Genomic DNA, 18,370 nt, shown 5'->3' with positions numbered 1-18,370 from the left:
GTCTCTCTCTCTCTTTCTCTCTCTGTCTCTCTCTTTGGCTCGCTCACTTTCTCTCTTTCTCTCCCCCAGATGTGACTTTGTGATTTGTCCTTTGTGCTTGATATTTTATTATAACTTTCTGCAGCACCTAAAAGAAAAGGAGAATGATGAGCTTGATATTCAGCTAAAAGTGTTTGATGAGAATAAAGAAGATGACCTGCTGGAACTCTCCCATCGCCTCAGGGACATTCGGGCTGAGATGGAATATCCTTCTCATAACATTTTACCTGTGTCATATATTTGTTTTGTGATCCATTTTGTCTGAAATGAACAGGTCGGCCTTTCATCTTCAGAAGCGCTTAAATAATCATAGTTTTAAGCGTTTGCTGCGCCCAAAAGACACTCTGAAAACAAATGATAAACTTTTATTATTTAAGAGGGGAAAAAAAATAGTACCATGGAATGATTATCAAGTAACTGCCAGATGCCCCTAAACATCTACTGACTGCTTAATCCGCAGATTTTACAACTGATAGAACACCGAAAGATCAACCCACAAAGAGCAAACCCATATAACTGCACATATCATGCAGGGACACCCCTGGGTCAGGGCATTTAGAACATAATTTATATAGTTAGGCATTTAGAACATAATTTTATAATTATATAAATTTTATATAATTTTTTTGGACCTATTTGTTAGGGTGTAATTGTTTTGGGGCCAGACCTTGGGAATGGTTGGGTACCATTTTTGCATCTGCTACAAATTGTGGGTTGATTCCCAATGGCCATGCGTTGCTGTTTGAATATTCACACCACAGCCACATGCACAGGTGGTTATCTTTAGTGCAGTTTGCTGTGCATCTAGGAGCTGACAATCACACAGTTTTTCACCAAAGGTGCCAAAGGACCCCTAGGAACGTGGACATCAGGAGTCATCATGAACCTGGGGTGTCAATGTGTCCTTATTCTAGAACACCAAATTTTAAATATAAAATTACTCTAAGACCCCAAGTGTCAATATATGATTATCCTAGGACCCCGAATGTCAGTGTGCCCTTTTTCTAGGGTCCCAAGTTTGTGTGTCATTTCTCAATTACGCTAAATGTCAGTGTGTCATTATTTAAGGATACCATGTGTTTTGTGTCAATATTCTAGGACGCCAAATTTCAGTGTGACATTACTCTATATGTGTTTGTATATAATTAGTCAAGGAGGAGGTCAAGAAGGCACACTAAATCAGAAGACACAAGGTGTCCATGGAAAATTTCTTTCCAACCGCGACTGCAAGTGAGCAGCCTCTGTCGTCCGCGGTGTAGTCTTTGTACGCGTGCACGTGCTTGGCATCGAAATGCCCCTTGAGATTCAACTGCTTGAAAGCGCTGTTGGTGTCATTGCACACTAAACACAGGGCTTTGTTGCTGCGTTCAACGAAGAGTAATTTGTCAGTCAATTCAGGGTTAAAGACACAACATTCAAGATCAACCTTCTGGAGACTGGTAGCTGCGCGTTGCTTCTGCGCTTTAGGCATAGTAATTGGGGTTACTGTGTGGGAACTCGATGATATTACAGGAACTCGCGATTACGAGACAATTCAATTAGGTCGGATCCAACAATAAATAACTAGGGGGGCGTTAGGCAGGACTGGAATACTGGCTAGGCCGTATCCGGCCTGAAGGCCGGAGTTTGCTTACCTCTGTTCTAGGACATTCAGTGTCAGAGTGAAATGATCCTAGACCCCCAATGACAATGTAATTTTTCCGGGACCCTCTAGGCTCACTGGGTGACGGTTCTGGTACGCCTAATATAACATTACATTTTTTTTAACCGAATCTCCAGGTGCCAAAATATTGCCCTGAGACATTTTATTTTATTTGTAGTTTCAGGATGGAAAACAAAAACTGGTGTTCCGTTTATCTGGGTCCTCTTTCTTTCCATGTTTTCTAGTTCTTGGATTTACAGATGAACCAAAACCAATCCACGCACATTTGACCCCACCACTTTCTCCTATTCTGTGTTCTATGTAAGGCTAAGTTCAGACATTTTTTTGCCAACTGAATCCCATTTTAACCACTAGGCATTCTAGAATAATTATTAGTATGTTGGCAAGCATTCATGAGTGTTTGGAAATTGGAAAACGACTGTTATGTTTTATTCAGCAGACCACCCTGAGACCCTGCATGAAGCATCCCAAGAACCAAACTGGGACCAATTGACTTTGCAGAAAGGGGTTCTAACCACTCTTAAATTAATTTCAATGATAACAAGTGCTCCAGACTGGTTCAGAACTGGTGGATAGCAGTGAATAGCAATATTGTGCTGTCGAGACCCTCTTGTCTGAACTTGGTTTACGTATACATTGTAACAGTACAGAAGTTTAAACCCACATTAGAAACAATCCCCTACCATGGCCGATGCAAAAAATTGCACCAGGCTATAAGCTCCCTCAGTAAATAGTTGTTTCCACGACCGAATGATGTCTTTTCCATAAAAATCTGAAAACAAAAACCCAGCACGAAGAATAATCTAAGCAACGCCATCACAGGCGGGCACACAGCTGAGAAAGAAATCAATTTAGATTGTATCCTGTCTGTGTCAACAGGAAGAGCTGATAAGTGTGGATCAGACTATGCATGAAAATACATCCACAACTTTACATTGTGCTCGCTGCCGACTGGCTCAGCAGGAAAATAGGGATAGGAAGTAAAGCCACAGCGTTATCCACTTTGGCTTAATGAATGGGGAGCGAGGAGCTATCACATCTGCAGCATGTAGACAAGGGTGGGCCAGGTAATCCTGGCAATAGATGTATCGCTGATCTTACAATGCAGTACATTTGAAGGTAAATCGTCGCCTGGGTCTAATAAATTGTCTGTTTCATCAGGAAACAAAAAATGTCAGATAGCAGGTACTTTTGTTTTACTGCTCGAAAATCTAAAAATCTTCCAAGATCAACAAAAAAAAAAAAAGAGATTACCAGAAAGGGAACCTGTCATGTTTTCATCTAGGTCTGTAGTTGAGTATTTTGATCCCTGGTGTACTCCCTTCCTTACATTTGTAGTGCATGGAAAACTTTGGAGTCTCATCACTGTCCAATTTTTTGGTGGCGGAGGGGGTTTAACTTTCCCAGCCGCAGATGCAGTAAAAGTCTTTTATTACTCCACGCTCCACTGGTCAGCCAAGTGGCAACTGGGCAACATGGAAGTCAAGTAGTTGTCACAGTATGGTAGGCAGTCTCGTTGCTTGATCACACTGTTGGGCAGGGGCACTTAATAAGGCCATAGTGTGATTATCCCAGGTCCATGTGAAGCCAGCATTTCCATCACATTGTACCCCACCCCTGCCAGCAAAGCTCCTTCAACCAATGCCTAGAAATTACAATTGCTGTCATCGACATCAGATCCTGCCCATTGGTGAAGTGGTTGGATTTCATATTGAGATGGAGAGACATTGCAACCCTTTACACAGCCTGGTCCGAGGATGCGGTCACTTCCTAATCAATGCTGGATTGAATAAAGAGCACCAGACAGTCACTGCAGTCTGGTCTGACCCCCCAGTCCAAGTGACTGCTTTGCTGAGTCTTAGGCCAATTTTTGGACAATGCGGTGTTGTGCTGGTTAACTGTGCAGTCCACTTGAGTGGGGCATGGAGGCCCACCAAATACAATCTTACCTTGGGTCCCTGAGGAGGTCCTAAGACAACCCTGTTTCTTTCAAACTGATTTGTAGAAAAGTATGGAAGCTTACATGCCAGTAATGTTAATTTATGCTTATTGGTGAACATGGAAGGTTCACTGTAAGGCTGAAGTCATAACTGGCACAAAGTCCATCACAATCTCTGCTCGTTGGCAGTGAATAGAGAGGTTTGGACAGCGTCAATCCCCTAGACATGAATGAAAAGGGTTCGACATCCCAAGGTGACAAGGACCACCTACACAACTCATTGGTGTGCATCAGCAGAGACTGGAAATAAAACCAGTGAATATCTATATATCTGTGGAGCTTACAAGACCTGTATGCAGCCTGTGGGTGACTAACAGTCAAAGTTTACAAATACCCTATGTTAAGTTTTAGGTGGATAATGATGACCCACATTTAACCCAAATAGGTAAAATGTACAAATCCCTAATATATAATATAAATAGCCCCTCAATCGCTCTTTATATTAGCCAGTCTTGTTTGTCATCCATTACAAATCTACTGCATTGTGTCACCACAAAGATTGCTAATGAGAATAAAAAACATGAATTAACTAATCAGGCTGCTGCCATATTACTGTCTACTCGTATGTTGGGGCAGGACCTTGACCACACAACTTCGCTTTACCTGCAAAACTAAAAGTGAGGTCAGGGACTTGGCTGTGCCATGTGGCAAAGGTGAGTGAAGCTCAAAAATGGTTAAGCAGAATTATACATTTTTTGGAAGATACATATGAATCTTTACCATATTCATATAATCTGTTTTACAAGAACATTTCTTTTCTTTTTCTGTGTGGGTATAAACAAATGTCATTGTATTGAAAGTTTTTACATCTCATTCATGTACTGTTCCTTGACTCCTTGCACCGATATCAATGAAGTCTATCATCTCCTGTACAATATGCTGAAGGACACCGCATCCGAGCCTTACCTCCTCTCCATCCTGCAGCACTTCCTCCTGATACGCAATGATTATTACATCAGGTGAGAATTGTTTAATTGTTTATGTTCTCATCCTTTGTCCAGGCCAATAATAAGAGCGTGACAAAACAAAGCTGGTTCCTTTGCATATGTGTCCTTGGTTCTTGTGCAAGGGGAATGGGGCAGGTTGAAGGTAACAGAATTGCTGTATAACAATAAGGGCAGAAACACAATATGTATAAAGGAATGTCAACAAAATACACACAATGGCAAATTGTATTATTGCTTTTCTGAAATCCAATAGAAAATGCCTAAAAAAAGGTAGAAATGGACAGTGGAATGGTTCAATTTGATTTTATCTTAATCAGCAACCCTATTTCCAATCAATTTTTGGCTTGGTGCTTAAGAGGGTGAACATACATAGTGGGGCATACTCAGGACAACGACAAAAAAACATAGGATCTAGCTTTTCACTACACCATTAAAAATTGTGAATGTTTTGACTATATATACATTATATAAGTTCACTTGTCATGTGTCTTTTTTCCGTATCTTGTTGACTTATTGGCAAATCCACATGACAACCAAAAAGAACACTTTTAGAAAGAGTAATGTCTACTTACAAATTTCCCTTTCTGAAAGTTTCTTGCTGCCTATGATTAAGGATAAATGCTAAGTAATTGGAATCTTCAAATTTGTTGAAGTTGAGACCCCAGCATTCTGGAAGCAATCAGTGGAAATTGTGACCTGCATATTTCCATTTAAAGAGCTTTTAAATAGGAGTAATAGTTAGCTATGTGCTGAGAAATGTCTCCTCGGCTTTTCATTGTGTTACAAGGTTAAATAATCCAAAGAGAGAAAAAAAATATGCCATTTATATCACCTTCCTTGTTACAGAAGAAGAATATGATTATAATTGACAGAATGTTTTCTGTGATTGTGAAATGTGATCATCAGAATGATTTATTCTTAGGCTTTTGGATGAATTTTGGGGTATCCTATGAATATTGTACATAGGAAGTGTTTTCATTATATGGAAGTGTTTTTAGCCATTCTGGTCACCCACACATGCATTGTGATCTGCTTGCTCATTTGTAGTGTTTCTCTTCGGATTTGGCTCCGTTTTGCACTTAACTTGAAATAAATAAGGCAAAAAGCATCTTTATTATGGGGGTCCTGGACAGAGTGTGGTCTTAGAATGGCCTATTGCAGTTGTTGTCTTGTCTCAGGGTTGTTAACCATTGGGTCAGGAGAAGAGTCTCTCCAACATGGACAGGACAGCAAAAAAACGGACATGGATAAAACTGTTAACATCTTCCGTTGTTACCATCACATCTGTTACATGTTTGCGCTCGCTAGATCTGCTATAATCCAATATTTTCTCAAGCGGGTTTTTCTTTACCCTGTGTCTGTTTTTTCTTCTTTTCTCTTTTTTTTTTCTTTGCACATATGCCATGAAGATTTAATTCATGTTCATCATGTTCATTAAGACTCCGCATTCTGCATTTTTTCTTTTTACATGAAGGCCACGATATCACATGCAGGGAAATCAATAGGTTTGAAATGTTCTTCCTTTTTTTTTCTCTATACATAAACCAATTTTGCTAACGTAAATAAAGAAAATAAAAAACATCACCTTGGCTTTATAATGACATTGAAGAACACTATTGACAGCAATGTGATAAGCATGAAATGGATGTCAAGTATCTCTCATATAAATTGCATCAATATTTATAAGCGTGTCAGTAATTCATGAGCCGTGGAGGGAGGGATGCGCTCTTAAAAGGCAGCTTTACCCAAATATCGGAGTCCTTAACTGGTGTGGCAAAGGTTTTGTAAACTAATACCTGTTGTAAAGGCAATAATGCTGTGCTATAAGGAAAAGGGCAACAGGTATCCGGACCCTTTGCCACTCTCTGTCCACCCATTTGTTGTGTACCACAGTTATCTGAACCCTTTGTCACTGAAGGCCACTTATTTGTTGTGTACCCCAGCTATCCGGACCCTTTGCCACTGAAGGCCACTTATTTGTTTTGTACCCCAGCTATCTGGACCCTTTGCCACTGAAGGCCACCTATTTGTTGTGTACCACAGCTATCCAGACCCTTTGTCACTGAAGGCCACCTATTTGTTGTGTACCACAGCTATCCGGACCCTTTGTCACTGAAGGCCACCTATTTGTTGTGTACCCCAGCTATCCGGACCCTTTGCCACTGAAGGCCACTTTTTTGTTTTGTACCCCAGCTATCCGGACCCTTTGCCACTGAAGGCCACCTATTTATTGTGTACCACAGCTATCCAGACCCTTTGTCACCGAAGGCCACCCATTTGTTGTGTACCACAGCTATCTGGACTCTTTGTGACTGAAGGCCACCTATTTGTTGTGTACCACAGCTATCCGGACCCTTTGTCACCGAAGGCCACCCATTTGTTGTGTACCACAGCTATCTGGACCCTTTGCCACTGAAGGCCAGCCATTTGTTGTGTACCACAGCTATCCGGACCCTTTGACACTGAAGACCACCTATTTGTTGTGTACCACAGCTATCCGGACCCTTTGTCACCGAAGGCCACCCATTTTTTGTGTACCACAGCTATCCGGACCCTTTGCCACTGAAGGCCACCTATTTGTTGTGTACCACAGCTATCCAGACCCTTTGTCACTGAACGCCACTTATTTGTTGTGTACCACAGCTATCTGGACCCTTTGCCACTGAAGGCCACCCATTTGTTGTGTACCACAGCTATCCGGACCCTTTGACACTGAAGGCCACCTATTTGTTGTGTACCACAGCTATCTGGACCCTTTGACACTGCCTGTTCACCCATTTGTTGTGTACCACCCTCTTTCTGTCCTGTAAGCCAAGCTTAACTCCTACCCCCTTCCAGACATTATTTATAGATCTGAAGCCTTGTTTTAGCTTTTAACTGGTATGTGGACAGTCTCATCCCCAATGGACTGGTTAGAGATCCATACTGTTGCATTTGCCTGATATGTGACTAATGGCTTTGATGAGCTGGTGGTATTCTATTATAATACCAATGGCTCCATCCACTGTAAATCATTGCAGTACTTACTAGAAGGTCTAAAAGCTGTTTGGATGTCATCATACTATCTTCGATATTACGTTTTCACCATGTCACGTGCAACCAATACGGACACACGTTGGGTCTGATTTATAAAATCTCTAGATAGACCTGGAATGAATGAAAAACCTTGTCAACTAACAGCAAATGATTTTTAAGAAATCCATTCCAGGTATGTTGAAACTCCCATGTTCCACTATGATGGTCCATCCAGTCTTGGAGAACTTCAATAAGTCTGGTCCATTCTGTTGACATTTCTCATTGCTGTCACTTTCTGGAAGCTGGGCTGAGATACAATATTGGTTTAAAAATTATGAAAACCGAATTTTATAAAAAAAAAACCTTCCTCCTAGGTAGCACAAAATCCTCAGAATTCACCACAGGGGCTGACAAGGTCTGTAGCCTACTAGAGCCAAGATCTAGGAGGGTCTGAAGAAGGTTGCATGGGACCCCATTTTGTCTAGGTGACCACTGGTAATATGGAAGGGTATTGGTGGCGTCAGGGCTAATAACTCCTCTTCTTCCGTGTTTATAGTGGGAGCCGCCCTGAGGTTATATTTCTGCATTGAATTCTTCAGTTTTATGTGTTTCTGTGAAAGAACTACATTTGGAATTCATGAAAGTTTTATTTTTTGTGTATAGTTATTTTTAGGTCATCATGTGTGCAAGCCACACCATTTTTTACGCGCTGCTCATGTGAATCAGGGTTTAATTGCCATTCACCACAGAATGTCAAATACTACCCAGAATTTTAGGTTCTCAATCGCCCTCATAATGAAGACATCCTTCACTGATGTGCCTCTATTTATATCGGCTCGGAAGCTGAAGAAACAGACTTGGGTCTCCGTTCCACATTATTCACATCACACAGGCTCCCAAACGCCGGCTGGAATGTATCTTTCATCCCTCCGAGACGTGCACAAGATAACAAAGGGGACAGATGTGAATTTTGAATATTCAAATACAGTCATCTGTAGATACTGCATTGTACGCAACCATCACCATTTTTCTTCTCCCTCCCATAAAACGAATTTCCAGCCCTAAGTGTCTGTTTCTCCTGACTATTGTTATTTTTATTATTCGCCAGCTGACTGCGAAACACTTTTATTGCCTCAGCCTGTATGCTGAACATATCTCCTCCTGAGGAACCCAGGGCCTATTGTCTTATTGTAAATGGATCCTCCGAACTGGAAGATTGGATGAAGGACTATAATTTGATTTGACATAAATTTTTACATACACAAAAAAAAAATTGGTTCTGTCTCTAAATGAGCTGAGCTGCTTTTTGGAAGAAACAAGCTAGTTAAAGTATATTTTCTATTGCAACGTTCAATGCCAGAACAATGTTTTATGTACAACACAAGGACTATCATCATCCTTTACTAGGTCTAAGTAAGCTTAACGTCAATACTCCAACTATAGAAACTTAAGTATATCTAAAGCCATTTCTTTTCAGCATGGCAACTTAGTCGCTAAAATTGTCACCTTACATCGCTGGGTTGACACATTACGTCAAGTATTCTTTATTTCATAACTATCGTTTCATTACTAGTATAGAATTCTCTATTGATAAGTTGCTTAATGTTACTCTGCATGTATATACAACCCTCCAGGTTTTTTTTCAACATTGTTACACTTGAGGAACCCTTACAATAGTTTTCACTCTTGGGGAACCTCTACTGACCCAACTCGGTAAGGGTTACACAATTCATATGGAGTCGGAAAGAACCGTTATACTTTACATATTTTTGATATTACCATTTGATCTTCAGATGCCAGCTTGTATTTCCAGAATTAGGTCACCATGAGCATTTTAAATCTTTCAGTACTGTTAATGGATAAAGTTTTCCCATGACATGAGGTCAGGTAGGGGTTAGATATGTGCCTGGAAACCTGGAAAATGGTAACTTTAACCTTCTTCTATAAAGCCCTGGGCACTAAGAGAATGAATGACTTGCCATGTTTTCCTGTTACTAGTAAAGAAGTTACAAAGGTTTATTTTTGAAGTGTTATCACTCTACAAAACATTACACCATACAATATCTTCATTTTGCATTCATTTATCATTTTTTTTAATCAGACCTCAGTACTACAAGGTAATTGATGAGTGTATCGGCCAGGTTGTCTTGCAATGTGGAGGGATGGACCCCGACTTCAAATACAAAGGGAGGCTGGATGTGGATTTTTCCCATTTAGTAGGTGAGTGCCAAAATGCTAAACCCCAAATAATTCCCCATAGCAGTGTTTCAATTGTCAGATTCTATGCATAAAAAAGTTTTATTTTTGGTCTACTTTTTTTATATTGCCTCCAATTCACAATTACAGATTGTGTGCTTTGTGCCCAGAGATTTGTACGTGCTATGAAGTGGCAGTGCCAGCATGCATATAGCCGGTTGGGCACGCTATGACTTGCAGCTGGATACTGGGTAACATTCCATTGGCACTTTCATATTAATTAATTCTTGCTCTCTAAAATTAAGTTATTGTAGATCTGACCTAATTTAGAATTTATATGAGTTAGTAGGAAACTTGTCATAGTTACTAAATTACATTGGTAATATTTTAAATATGAATATTTAATACTTGTTACATTTCCATTTAATAATAAATTAGGTACTTTTTTCAGGATAATTTGAAAAAGGACAAGCATTATACAGGCTCCTGATACCAGGGGTATTGTGGGTTTTTAAATTCAATATAGCCTAATGAGATTCTGTTTTCAATCTGACAGACTATGCCTGGTAGTCTTGAAGTGTAAGAACTAAAACCATCATGGCTCATTGGACAACTGGGAGAGCAAATATGGCTTCCCTGAGTGCACACAGTTAACAGAAAGTGAAAGCCGACAATTAACCCACATAGGCCAAATTGATGGATCCAAGTAGCCAATACCCCTACTGTTGATGGGGTTTATTCAAGATCCTTTCACTCCCACCATTTTTTAACTTGGCCAAAGCAATTAATTGTAAAACTCTGTGTAAGGTTTGTGTTGGATTTTACACTGGTCTAATATTCTTAACCTCATCTCCACATGTCCATGCTTGTTTTTGACCTTGTGTTGGTGCAGAGAATCATGAGGCAGACCATCAACAAAGATAAGTGACTAGTACTCATGTCTCAACCAGGGTGCTATCTGCATGTAGTTTGTCTGTTCTTCCCATCTATGCATAGATTTCGTTCCACATCCCCCAAAACACTATAGCCTTAGGCTATAGTGTACCCCTTTCATGGAAAGTGCCAAGACAGTGATGGATGTAGCCAACATTGGGCCCCTGTGCAAAACTGACTTGGGACTCCCACCCTGAACTGATTTGGTGACCCTGTGGGGGTTTGTATTGGCTGAGGAGGTATTGGGGCCCTTGTGCAGTGGCATACTTTGCACCTCTCTACAACCTGGCACCTAGTATGTTACCCCTATATAAATTTAAGATATATATATATTATAGCCAAAGTGTCAGGTGTACTTTAAAGCTGCTCTCCAGGCAAATGGCTAGCTACAAAAATATTATTTTATTCTTACAAACCAAAGAATGTGTAGTTTCATCTAGCCTGGCATACAACCCTCATAGATGAACATAGACCCTCCCATGGACTACACTGCATTTGTGCAACACACCGAGGTAAAGATCTGCCCCAGCCTGTGCTTGGACAGCAATGTAGCAAAAGTGCTCACCGAAGATCATCACTCTGGTCCGTCTTCCCAAAGGGAACCATATAATGTTAGAATTAACCACGAGCTGCCATTTTTGCTAGGTACGATAATGATGTTAATCATAGCAATGTCCCTTTCTTGACAGATGCGCTGGTTGACAAGGCCAAAGTGGAGGAGAGCGAACAGAAAGCCACGGAGTTCTCCAAGAAGGTAAGGTGATGAATCTTGGTCATCTGAAGCACAAACAATTGGTTTCCTATGATCAGGATACTGTAGGAAAACCTGTTTTTATTTTCTCCTGGTTGGAGACTATTGATTTGATGCTCTGGTCAATGTCTTGCAGCTTTTTAATGTGATCCTTGTCAGTAACATAAAGGTCAATATTGATGTATCAGGTCAGACTCTTGAAGGAATAGATCATATTTATTTAACTCAAATATCCTCCTCCAAGGATAACTATCATGAGACGTTTCTATGAATTAAATATAGGCAATCCATGATTGTCTACAGCATTCTGTAGATTTTTTTACTCTTGGGGCATATAAATAAATAAGTGGAGAACAGACTTTTGGATTGTTTGTTTCATTCTTCCCAAGGAATGTTACTGCTCCCCATCATTAGATGTATTATTCATGTTTCTGCCATTTCATCTGGCCAAATTATGACCTTGATCTAAAGCTGAAAATGGAAACCATTGGCCCACAATTAGTCCATCTGCAATAGACTGTGCAGGCCAAAATCCCTGGCTATATACTTTGACATCAGTTTGACCAGCACATATGGAACATTTTGGCTTTGGCAGTAAAGCCTAAAACTCTGTAGAGCTATACTATGACCTGCATAGATGAGAAATAGAAGCAAAAAGTTAGCCAATGTGAAGCCATACGTGTTGCTTCCTTCCTAAATACAGAGAATTTATGCAAATCAAATAGGAGATGATGGGAGCAGAAATATTTAACAACCAGGTACCATAGAAGAGTCATATTTTAGCATATATCATAATATCATGTCCAAAAATTACCAACAGCATACCTAAACCATAGTCAGCTGCCCAGTCGTAAAATGAAATCATGGTGTGCATGGGACAAGGTGACCATACATATGCTCTATAGAGAAACAGCCCCCCTCCTATACAATTGTCAAAACATAGTCCTTTATGGCAGGATCGTCCAAGTATTATATTTTATGGCCAACTCACTCATAAACTCATACATTTATCAATGTTTAAACAAGGTTACCCATTGTTTGAAATTACTGGCTTAAAGTCTGCCTGGTGCATTGACATGTCCAATGAATTGCATAAAAATTAAATGATTCTTGAAAATATGAAAACAAAAACAATGAAAGCATTCAGGCTTCTAAAATGCAAAGTCCTTTTTTTTGGCAGACAACCCCCCCCCCCCCAAATCATAGTGTACAGGAAAAAAAAAATCTTGGCATTGGTTGCCAAAAATTCAGTGTTCTCACACTTGCACCACCTGAAACTTTACAGTAATCTCCTGGGTTTTATAGGGTGGTTTGTGAAACATTGGGTGGCAATACAGGGGGCCACCACCTGCCTACAGTTTCTTCCCGCCTAGCTTCAGAATTTTTTTCCGGAGAATACTGCACTTTTTTGGGAAATGTGAATGGCATAGGTGGATCACCTCTTCCAGGAGTAATGTGACACGGCTTGTTCCTGCAATGGGCTTTGGTCTATTCTTGGGGTTTTTGAGCATCTTGGGCATCTTGGTTTGTTGAAAGGCACAATGAGGCCTCTCAAAAATTATGGAATGGGGCAGTTTATTTTTTTTTTTAATTTTTATTTAGTTTTTACTTTTTTTTTTTTTTCATTTTTACATCATATTGATTTTTTTTTATATATAAATGTATTTGTGGGACTTTGGCTGTCAGTAATGGCTGTTTTTTGGCAGGCCAACTTCCAACTACAAGCCTGAGATGGCAACATGAACGCATAATTTCTATACAAGTGCCCTAAAATACTTCTTTTGAAGTCTGAATACTAATAAATATGCTGGCACCTATAGTTCACCTCTTCACACTTTTCTTAAAACTGAACCATTCCTAATGAGGCCGAGAAAGCCCACAATGTACGCCCAACCCCCATCTTCTGAGTGACATTTTGGTGAAGCTATATTTAAGCGAGAGCTTTGAAATATTTCAAAGGCACTTTTAGATGTGCAATGCAAGCAGCAGGGAGAAGTGAGGGGCTACAGGTGCAAGGGGCCCTCCAGCATCCACACCAAACAATGGCTGACATAACATTTCTCCAATTTGAGTGGCTCCCTACGGCGTTTATTTTAGAAACCTCAAATACTTTTAGAACCAAAATCTTTTTTTTTTTTTTTTTTTTTTTTTAATTGTTCCGCATTTAGATTAAAAAAATGAAAAAAAAAAGTCTTCCAGCATCAAAACAGCCAAATAACTGATTTTCAGGGACTGCATCTGGATTTTCATCTATAGGCCAGCTGGATTTCACGTTTAAAAGAATTTGGTCACTCTGAAGGGTCAAATACACATCTTAGATCCAGTATGTGGTTGTGACAGGCATGGACAACTTCAAACGTAGTTATAGAAGAGGATTTTCATTTTTTTTTTTTTAATGTTTTGTGTGTTTAGTTAGGTAAATCGGAATTGCATCCAAATGCTCAACAAGCATTTGCAACCAGAAAGTAATGGAGGATTAATAATGTAATGATTTCATGACACCCTTAGCTGACTTGGAGAAGATAAATACCCCATATTGTGATCACTGGGAGGAAAAAAAGGCCGGTGTTGGAATTTATTGGGAAAACAACATTACCTAGTATTGATGATTATTGGGAGGTCAGTCAGGGCAAATGTTCAGTCTCAATGATTAACAGTGGCAAAATGCACCCATCTTGGTAAACTGGTGCTCAGTATAAGCAGAAGGGGAACATTGGTTTTCGGAGGATGGATGGGATAGTCTGGTACTCTGAGAGAAGAGGGGGGCACTGGCATTCTCTGGATGGAGAGGGGTGCACTGATGCTTTGTTAAAAGAGAGGGGGGGACTGGTGCTCGGTGAAGGCAGAATGAGAATTTTAGTATTTTGAGGATGGATGGGGTAGTCTAGTTTTTTATGGGAGAAGAGGGGGGCACTGGCATTCTCTGGATGGAGGTTGGGGCACTGATGCTTAAAGAATGCAAAGGGAGAACATTGATACTCTGAGGATGGATGGGGTAGACTGGTACTCAATGGGAGAAGAGGGGGCACTGGCATTCTTTGGATAGAGAGGGGGGCACTGGCAGTGTCTGGATGGAGATTGGGGCACTGATGCTCAAAGAATGCAAAGGGAGAACATTGATACTCTGAGGATGGATGGGGTAGACTGGTACTCAATGGGAGAAGAGGGGGCACTGGTATTAAACGAATGGAGAAGGGTACACTGTTTATTTGTAGAAGGGAAGGGTTTACTGATGATCTGTACATGGAGAGGGGAGCACTAGTAACTTTTTGGGGGACACAAACACACTCTGAAGAAAGAGGGGGGTGCACTGGTGCTCTCTGGTATGAAGGTGTACATTGGTTCTCTCTCTGTGGGACACCGGTGTTTGATGAATTTAGAGTGAGAACATAGGAATCTGTGGGGATCATTGATGTTCACGGGATTACTTGCCCAACCACACTGCTACCTTCCGTCCAAAAACTGGCCAGCGATACACGTTGACCTTCCCTCAACCAATGTGTGGGTCACCCTATGTATCAGATTGTGTTTTATATCAACATTTTTTTAATCTCTGTTGACTGACCCTTAATAAGGATTTATCTTTGAAAGTGCAGAGTGTTTCCCAGCCTTGCTCTCCTTTAAGCCATTTTTTTAAGAAGTGGCATATATAAGGTTTGCCTTGATCGTCAGATGGAGATGATGACTTTCTGCTCTGATCTTTGCAGTTTGATGAAGAGTTCACCGCCCGTCAGGAGGCACAGGCTGAACTTCAGAAGCGCGAGGAGAAAATCAAAGAGCTGGAGACAGAGATCCAGCAGCTTCGGACCCAGGTAATCAAGGAATCTATTCATTTATACTCGGCAGAAACTGACAAATGGCTTTGGATTTGTTTTCTATTTCAGAATTTTCTTTTTATATAAAGGGCATCTGTCCCATACTAAGAACAAACCAAACACAAAAACGATTTAATCAAAGAAATACACATATCCAAATAATGTTTAGTATTATTGACACACCAACACTCCAGGTATTCTGGGTTTCCACTAGCATATGATGTACTATATGTTTGATGACTTTGCATATGTCAAGAGTGGGGACACATCATCGACAGGTATTCCAGGAAAACAGGGGAAGCTTTAGCCTTCTCTGGATGAAGTTGTGCAACAGGGAGTGACCATGTGTACAACAAAACCTATACATATGGCCATACACAGATCAACCTCAACATTAAAGTCATTGATAGGTTAATTCAATATTAATGGCACGTGTCAAGGGTGGGATATGATAGGCAGAAGGTGCACAGTCAGTTCTTGAAGTCCTGTGCTGTGGGATGGCAGATCTAGAAGTGTTTAATTCTGAATGATTTTTACAAGTGCCGAATTGTTTACCTGTAATTTCTTTGGGTGCATTTTATATTAATATTTATAATTCTATACATTTTTTGTTTTATATATAAATGTAACTTATGATCAAGGATGAAAGCTGTTAAGAGGTACCCAGAAGGTGCAACTTGCTTTGGTGCTTGCTTTATCAAACTGAAACCTCTAATAAGGGAAGAGTCCTAAATCATTATATATAATATATACAGTTTAGGGTTTTTAGATCTGTAATCATCTGGCCTTTTACAGCAGTTGGTAAGTAGGCAGAAGGAAATATGTAAAAAGGACACTATGGGTCTAATTTGTTAAAGTTCTTGAAAACTGGAAAAATAGACTATCATGGGAAAATCTGGGGGATCCAGTAAACCTGTAAGGGAATTCTTAAAATTATTGGCTATTATTTGGCAAATGTTTTCAATACTAAATCAGATCCATTGATGGATTTATCTTCTCCAGTCTTGGAAAGCTAAAATAAATCAGGCCATAAAGCTGATAAAAGAAGGGACTTTGTCTAGGCCAAAATACGTCACTAGTCTTTTTTTGTTATAAACCACATCTTACTAAATGTCTACAATCTGTTGGAGAAATACAAAAAACATATAGCCAGCCCTGGCCCTCTAAGACTGGAGATGGACAGCCCTGCCAAATACTATAGCAATATATGAAGTTTCACCTCATCTCCTGCCCCGACGCCTTCAACTCGCCCCATTTACTACAAGCACCAGTCTCCTGCTCTTGCGGGAAGCGACACAATTAAGAATCGCCTTATATTCACGAGCCGCTCAGATCCCCCAGCAATCTAGTTCCTTACTTGTAACATAAGCCGTAAAAGAACTTGTGAACAATCAGAAAGTTGTTTTTGCAAATCACATTACAATCATCCTGAATGCATTAGCGTTTAATGAGCCCGGCACTGGACATCGTGGAGCCACGAACTCGCAAATACATTCAGGGCCGCTATCTGAGCCTGGTAACAGGAGATCGTAAAAAACATTTCAGAGCTAAATAACTGTCAGCCCACAACAGACATGCAATAGGGATTATTATTCTTCTGTATTTACAGATAAACAGCATCACAGGTTTTATTAATAACTCGTTTTTTTTAGGCTTATATTTTCTTTTTTTTTTCTTCCCGCAAGACCCCCCCCCCCGGTCTCTTTCACAGGCGCGGTACCGCTGTCAGAATGTCTAATGAGCTGATTCACTAAAGGATCGCCTTAAGTACTGCGGTTAGCCAGTGATAGATGGATGTTTAGTGTTTCTGGTAATCATTATGGAGACTCATAAATGATGATATGATCTGCTACGTTCTGCAAGATGAGAAGGGGAAAAAAAGGATTATGACCGATGCAACATTAACACTAAATATTGAATATCTGCATTTCACTTAGTATGTTTTTACCCTTTTTTATATAAATAATTGGCCTCCATAACTGATTTATAATGCAGCTTTAAGCTCAAACTTTAGTATTCTGTCTGCTCTAGAAGAATGGCACCCAGGCAATTCTCTCCATTCCCTAATCCAGAACCAAGATGGCATTTCTGAACTTTTGTACAAATGCTCATTTATGGCTGATACAGATCAACCCCTTCGCTTGCTAAACAGATACAATGTTGCAGTCTGATCATTTGGTTAGAGAAGATCAAGGGTGTCAAACTCTGGCCCGAGGGCCAAATTTGCCCCCCCGTAAAAAATTTTGTTGGCCCCCAAAGGAATTCTAAATATAAATTGTAGCTGGCCCGCCGCTGCATTGAAATAGTACTGCTACTACAATTCCTGGCATCAATCGCATTTATAGACCAGCGGCCTCTCTGCCTATGCGTGGCCCCGCATTGGACTGTTTTATAGACGCACGTAATTGTAGTAGCGGTGCTATTTCGCTACTATAAGCTTGTTTCAGATTAAATGTTAAGCAAAACCTTTGTTTCCATATGAAAAGGTTTTATATCTAATGAGAAGGAAAAACTTCCTCAAATCTTTCAATAAACTTCAAGTTTGGCCCACGACTTTGTCTGTTTTTAATTTTGGCCCTCTGTGTATTTGAGTGTGACACCCCTGGAGTAGATAGTTAGGCAAAAGTCCCTTCAATCAAGACAATTTTTTTTAACAAACAGTGACTATGTTGTTGATAAATGTACCTGTTGGGTTAAGTGTCCATTAGTTTTCTTTTATGGGGGGGGAAACAACAATATGACAAGGAAAAAAAGAGGAAAAAAAAGTAAATATTCAACATTGAACAAAAAAACAAAGAACATATCTCAGTAAGAGAAAATGTGTGGGGATGTTTCAGAATCGCATTAGATGGTGTCATTTAATAACCAGAATAAAATGAGATGTAAAGGAAAAGAAAATGACAGAATAGTCCTATGTACCACCTAGGGCCCTTTGGTCATACCAGGATGTATGATGAAATATATTTATAATTTACACTAATTGGACAGGATCAGGAGTTAACTGTAAAAAGG

The 18,370-nt window shown here is 40.1% G+C and overlaps 1 protein-coding gene across 1 annotated transcript in view; it reads left to right on the top strand.

Annotated features, from left to right (window-relative positions):
* The window catches only part of DIAPH2 (diaphanous related formin 2), a 659,108-nt gene that overhangs the window by 199,055 nt on the left and 441,683 nt on the right, over positions 1-18,370 (top strand). The window contains 5 exon segments of the mRNA XM_072430145.1: positions 125-243; positions 4,544-4,660; positions 9,765-9,883; positions 11,482-11,546; positions 15,251-15,355. Coding sequence (XP_072286246.1) covers positions 125-243; positions 4,544-4,660; positions 9,765-9,883; positions 11,482-11,546; positions 15,251-15,355 — 525 coding nt within the window.

Source organism: Pyxicephalus adspersus, chromosome Z (genome assembly GCF_032062135.1).
Source record: "Pyxicephalus adspersus chromosome Z, UCB_Pads_2.0, whole genome shotgun sequence".
Lineage (NCBI taxonomy): Eukaryota > Metazoa > Chordata > Amphibia > Anura > Pyxicephalidae > Pyxicephalus > Pyxicephalus adspersus.
This window is presented reverse-complemented; position numbering and strand designations above follow the sequence as displayed.